We start from the raw sequence: 5,738 nt of genomic DNA, 5'->3' as shown, positions 1-5,738 counted from the left end.
TGTAGTTGTTTAGAAAAGTGCTCCAGTCTCCTGCTTCAGGCTGGACATGGTTCATGCGATTGAAGTGGAAGTAGGACACGGCGAGGTCCTTGGCGTTACGCATGACACAGATCATCTACACACAGAGAAAATGAAATAAAAAAGAATTCCTCTCAACTCACAGAAATGATTGACAGTTTGACATCTGTCAGTTTACTCTGCTCTTCTGCTCCCAGAAGGACTTGGGTACGAACTGGACCGGAAAATGGGTTTTGATGAGACGAGGAGAAGTGGTGAGTTTGTCCGCAAGGTCTTTACCTTCAGGAGAGAAAAACAACGGGGTCAAAAGGTCATATCTGGGTGCAATTAAATAGTTAAATAGTTGCTGACTGTTGGTGATGGGTTAAAAACATTTGGTTGTGTGTGCAGTGGTGCAGTGGTGCAGTGGTGCGTCACAATGACAAGTAGTTCGATTTCCTTACTTGTTGTTTCAGAGGAAAATATTTGTGCTCACCGTTTGTATTACTCAGTATTTATGTTAAATAAAACCTTTTTTTAATATTTGGGTTTTTGTGACGGTGAAAAGTTTGTTTTGTGAATTTATTGTTGGAGTTGGAGCTGAGCTGCAGTTCCACTGGTCGACCAGCAGGGCACCTTTAGGCTGAGAAGGAATGCTGATCTCCAGGAAGGGAACTCTCTCGTAGATCGGGACGATGGTCTCACGCTCAGACTTCTGCTCAAAATACAGCAGGTCCAGGATGTAGGAGATCCAGGTGGTCCCTGAGGTGGAGGACATGGACACAGGTCCAAACCGGTCAGTGACCCGGTTACAGCGTCATGACAGCAGAACAGAACCACAGCCCAACTCACCAGCCTTGGGGTAAGTGGCGATCAGAATGTCGTCTGGTCTGGCCTGGAAGTTTTGAACATTTTCCCAGTTTTCTGTGAAGTATTTGGTCATGGAAACTCCGTGGAAGTCGAAGAGCGTTGGTCGAAGGTCGGATTCCATCTGTGAGACAAAATAATGAGGACAATTAGGGATGTCCGATATCAACCGATATGCTAATATTGTCCAAACACTTAATTTCCGATTCCAATACAGGCCTGGTGATATTTATTTATTTATCTGTACAAACCACTGTATGAGTATGAGATTAATTAAATGAATGATGAATTAATTAAATTAAAACGATTTCTACATCATTTGGCAAAACCCAGGAATTGCGTTATTAACGGTTCTTACAGATCTTACGTAACAGACATCCCTGATAACAACGAGTTCTAGAGGAAACACAGACATGTCTCAGCAAAGAACGATGGAATGTTGTACTTTGTTCTAGCACTACAGCTACTATAGTTACTGTAGAGTAAAAGACTTCTTTTACTGAGATGTTTTTATATGAAGGACAGTTGTAACTGCACCGACACATGGACAGTATTGATGGGACAGAAAGGACAAACTGTCAGGTCAGTCTGTTCCTGCTGTGTGGAAGAATCAGTGTCATCTGTGTCTCTGATTGGTCTCACTGGTGTCACCTGGTGCCCTTGGTATATACTGTATATACTCACAGTGTCCTGGGGGGGCGAGAGGGAGGGGGGCGGTCGTTGTATCTGTTGGTTGTGTTTATCTGGTCAAGTCTGTTTCCTGTGCTCAGCTCAGAGTTTCTAGTTTGTTCTTGGCAGTTCGTGCCTCGTCCCTGCTCTGGTGAAGAAGTCAGTTTTTGATGTTTTGCCTTTGTAAACTACCTGCACCAGAAACAGTCTCTCCAGGACTGCGTTTGGATCCTGGCTGCTTCCTGACACAAACACTACCTGATCAAAGTAGTTTCATTATGTCCTGAAATAAAAACAGCTGTCATCGGTCGTCTGCTCGGGGCAGACACACAGAGTCGATTTCATTTGATCTAATCTTGAGGGAGATAAAGGCAGAGCAGCAGTCCCTGAAGTAAGAGAGCTGCAGCTGAGAAGTGCTTGTTGTTTTTCTCGGGGGTTTTTGTCCGTCGGGATTAAAGTTGGTGTGAGTGCAGAGAATAAAGAACAGGATTTTAAAAAAACTTCAGAAAAACAGAAGCAGACTCTAGAGCAGACCAAGAAACGGGTGAGAAACGGGTGAGAAACGGGTGAGAAACGGGTGAGCAGTTGTTTTCCGTACCTTGGCTCCTGGACTCAGCTCGTCTCCTCTGAGAATCTCCAACAATCTGCAGTGTTTTCTGTGATTTTTCTTCTTCTTCTTCTGTTCTTCTGCTGCAGCCAGAACGGAATGAAAAGAACAGAAACTCTGACCCACAGAGGAGCAGTGGGCAGGGTTACAGGAGGGGGAGAGGGGGAGAGGATGGGGGAGGAGATAAGGAATATGATCACACACACACACACACACACACACACACACGTACGTGACTTCTCTTTTCTTACTTTTTTTTTACAAACAAATATACAGTGTATGGACCAGACAAACAGTCGAAAGACTGAAAACTAACGGTTTATTTAGCCAACAGAAATGGAGATATTTGTGATTAATATATTTATATCCACCAAACACACAACATCATCTATGTTGGTATCAACAAATGAAACATTTGTTATAATATATATATAATATATATATAATATAATATAATATAGCCTGTGCTACAGTGTTTTAAAGGGTGTGTCTGAATGGTTTTTAATTGTAGATTTTTTTTTCAATTATTTGCTTTTATTAGAGCCTTTTGCTACAGTTTTGGTCTGTGTTTCTGTTCCTGAATAAGAAATCTGCAGCAGTTTGCGCGTCTACACAGTAAAAAGGTGAAGAAACACTGGTACAAAACACGTGGCAGTTGAATAGAGTTCCTCTATTCATTTGGTCAAAAGAACTCAGGAGCCAATCAGAAAATATTTTAACACAAAGTGTAAACATAACAAAAACTGAACAACGAAATAGTGTTTTGTAATAGTGGAAAACGCGATAACAGGAAGTAGGCGTTTATTTATGACGTCACGGGAAGTGAACAACATACACAACAAAGATGGCGCCTCCCGTCGGAACCGCCGTGCGACGATCACACGTGGGGAAAAAGAAGAAGGTAAAAAACTGATTCAAACGTAAATAAAAACTTTTCAGAAGAACGATATCGATCAACTCAATGTTAAACTGCGAAACGATGCATTGAATCGTCGCTGTTCGTTTCTTTGATTCCGCAGGACTGATGTACGAGCAGATTTCAGTCTGCACTCGATTATTTACTCCGTTTAAAACCGGCTCTTTCCACGTGATTACTTTTAAAGTGAAAAGTCTCCGAAAATCACTTGTTAATTTTATTCACAAAGATATAAATATACACATTCGAGATTATGAAAACATCGTCATTCGTTGAGTTGTCTCCACGCAGTAACTTTTTAGAACGACAACTTCAGTCCGGTGTTGCTCTCAGCTACGTCATAAACCGTGTTGACACCGTGACCTGCAGCCTCTGACTGGAGACTGTTCCAGATGTTAGAGCTGTGCTGTGTTCATGACAACACGACCAGACCTGAGGTCTGACCCAGAACTGCACTGATGGTACATGAACGGAGGTGAGTGACTTAAAGGGAACTTTCTTCTTCTTCTTCTTCTTCACTAGCCTTCAGCTCGATACTGGCAGGAGTCACAGGAGCAGCAGCCGGGAGAAAAAGAAGAAAACAAATCTGAAAAAGATGGAGAGCAGAACAAAGAATCTCAACAGGAGAAGAGGCGGAGGCCAAAGAAAAGAAAAGTGGAAGAAGTTGAAACACATAAAAAGAAGTTTGTCTCAGGGGTAAGACTGGAGTTTCTTCACATCTGTTTTGTTGTGGTCCATTTTATATTTGTTTCATTGTCACATGTGGTTTAATGTATTTCTTTGGCGTGTTGACAATAACCACGGTCAAAGTCACGGCTGATTTTTATTCAAATATGTACAAAGACAGAGTTGTTGTTGTTTTTCTGTAGAAGTCCGACCCGTTTCCTGGTCCGGTCATCGTCCCAGAGGAAAGGCTGAAGAAGTTCAGGAGGGCGGAGAAGTCTAAGAAAGTAAACAACGCAGTACATCACAGTATGTAGGAGTACTGCGTGAACGGCGCCCACACTAATCGACCTGTGGTTCTTCTCAGCCCCCCAGTGGTCAGTACAAGCTGAAGCGGTTAATGGCTCACTCTGAGGTCACCACTGAGATGGCGGAGAAGCAGGCGGCGCGCTTCGACCTCCTGCTGCCAGAGGAAGCAGGGTCTGAATATTTCATTCCTTTTTTTATGTTTTCAAATGAAATCTGGTTTTCATAAATAATAAAACCTCGACAGAGTTCTTTGACTGAATGTCCGGCCTTGTGTCTAAACATCAGGTTCCTAGAAGCGGACGAGGGCGAGGACACGTGCACCATCTCTCAGGAGGACATCGCTGAGGCCGTGGACATAACGTCAGGAGCAAAGGTGAACAGAAGAAGAAGTCGTTCGTCTGGATTGACCTCAGGTTTTTCTTTTCCAGTCTGGTAATAATCGGAGGATTTCCTTTTCTATCTTCCAGTACTTTTCCCTGAAGCTGTCCCAGTTTGGACCGTATCGTCTGGATTACGGCAGAACCGGACGGTCGGTATCAAACACTGAGTGGTTTTTAATTCACTGTTGTAACGGTGCAAGAAAATCAGTCTTTAATTCCACCATAAAATAACAAAAATGTTTTTGTTGGATATTTTATCTGTGTCTGAACTCAGTCTGTGTTGAACAGTTCTGGTACTGTTTGGAGGTTGTTGTTTTTCTAATATTGTGCAGAACTAGAACTCAGGGAGTAGTTTTCAAATAGAACTGTCTTTGTTTTTTGGCCACTTGGGGGCAGGATAACACCTCCGTGGTGTTAGCCCGTGGTCTCAGTGTGATGACGTCATGTTAAATCATTAACACATTTTTGTTCCAGTTTTATATGAAGTTTTGTCTTAGTGACCTTCACACAGAGGTCCAGTGGAGGTCAGAGGTCAGGTCACGGTTTCAGTTACCGCTCTGTTACAGTTCAGTAACTCCAGTGATGATGTCATCAGACAGGAATGCAGATGTTCGTTCTTGACATCAGTCAGCTGCAGATCACACACTTGTTTTTTGTTTTTATCAAAACCAAAACCTCGCGGGGCAGCTGGACCTGCTCAACCGGGCTGGGGAGTTTGATTCCTGGTCAGAGTGAGGCGCTGCCCCCCAGTGGCAGTTCGCTCTTTAGTATTTTAACTTGGCGACCTTACCTGAGCGTCAGTGTCTCTGATTTAACTTGGCGACCTTACCTGAGCGTCCGTGTCTCTGATGACAGGAACACACACGTACACACACACAGACAATACATGCATATATATGTGTGTGTGTGTTGTCTTTCAGTCACCTTCTGCTGGGAGGGAGGAGGGGCCACGTGGCCTGTGTGGACTGGCAGACCAAGAAGCTGATGTGTGAGATGAACGTCATGGAGTCGGTCAACGATGTGAAGTCAGTCGCTCAAATGTCAAACAAACAAAAAAAAACACCCGACAAAATGTTAATGGCACTCATCCTGTGTACTGTGCCACTAGGTGGCTCCACTGTGAGGACATGTATGCAGTGGCTCAGAAGAAGTGGCTCTACATTTACGACTCCAAAGGAATAGAGCTGCACTGCATCCGCCAGTTCAACGACGTCCTCCGCATGCAGTTCCTCCCGTACCACTTTCTGCTCGCCACCGCGGTAGGTGTGGGTGAGGTGAGGGTGAGGTGAGGGTGAGGTGAGGTGAGGGTGAGGCGTGGGTGTGGGTGAGG

At 44.0% G+C, this 5,738-nt stretch overlaps 2 protein-coding genes and 1 long non-coding RNA gene across 3 annotated transcripts in view; 1 reads left to right on the top strand and 2 right to left on the bottom strand.

Moving 5' to 3' along the window:
- The window catches only part of LOC103385521 (cytosolic sulfotransferase 2-like), a 3,627-nt gene extending 1,338 nt beyond the window's left edge, over positions 1 to 2,289 (bottom strand). Inside the window, exons 1-5 of the mRNA XM_025059245.1 lie at positions 2,132 to 2,289; positions 850 to 988; positions 634 to 759; positions 197 to 297; positions 1 to 115 (exon numbers count right to left, since the gene is read on the bottom strand). The exon at positions 1 to 115 is cut by the window's left edge and continues 51 nt beyond it. Coding sequence (XP_024915013.1) covers positions 1 to 115; positions 197 to 297; positions 634 to 759; positions 850 to 988 — 481 coding nt within the window. The 5' untranslated portion in view covers positions 2,132 to 2,289. The remainder of the gene's footprint in view (positions 116 to 196; positions 298 to 633; positions 760 to 849; positions 989 to 2,131) is intronic.
- Positions 2,290 to 2,667: 378 nt separating this feature from the next.
- Positions 2,668 to 5,738, top strand: part of wdr46 (WD repeat domain 46) — an 18,147-nt gene continuing 15,076 nt past the window's right edge. The window contains exons 1-8 of the mRNA XM_008319440.3: positions 2,668 to 3,041; positions 3,579 to 3,752; positions 3,926 to 4,006; positions 4,087 to 4,199; positions 4,314 to 4,401; positions 4,496 to 4,557; positions 5,329 to 5,433; positions 5,517 to 5,667. Coding sequence (XP_008317662.1) covers positions 2,985 to 3,041; positions 3,579 to 3,752; positions 3,926 to 4,006; positions 4,087 to 4,199; positions 4,314 to 4,401; positions 4,496 to 4,557; positions 5,329 to 5,433; positions 5,517 to 5,667 — 831 coding nt within the window. The 5' untranslated portion in view covers positions 2,668 to 2,984. The remainder of the gene's footprint in view (positions 3,042 to 3,578; positions 3,753 to 3,925; positions 4,007 to 4,086; positions 4,200 to 4,313; positions 4,402 to 4,495; positions 4,558 to 5,328; positions 5,434 to 5,516; positions 5,668 to 5,738) is intronic.
- LOC112487592 (uncharacterized) lies at positions 4,722 to 5,443 on the bottom strand. Its single transcript, XR_003050841.1, has 2 exons — positions 5,238 to 5,443; positions 4,722 to 5,198 (listed from the first exon to the last, which is right to left on the bottom strand). It is a non-coding gene; the product is annotated as an uncharacterized LOC112487592 (long non-coding RNA).

The sequence above is a fragment of the Cynoglossus semilaevis genome, chromosome 10 (genome assembly GCF_000523025.1).
Source record: "Cynoglossus semilaevis isolate Cse_v1.0 chromosome 10, Cse_v1.0, whole genome shotgun sequence".
In the NCBI taxonomy this organism is placed as follows: Eukaryota; Metazoa; Chordata; class Actinopteri; order Pleuronectiformes; family Cynoglossidae; genus Cynoglossus; species Cynoglossus semilaevis.
This window is presented reverse-complemented; position numbering and strand designations above follow the sequence as displayed.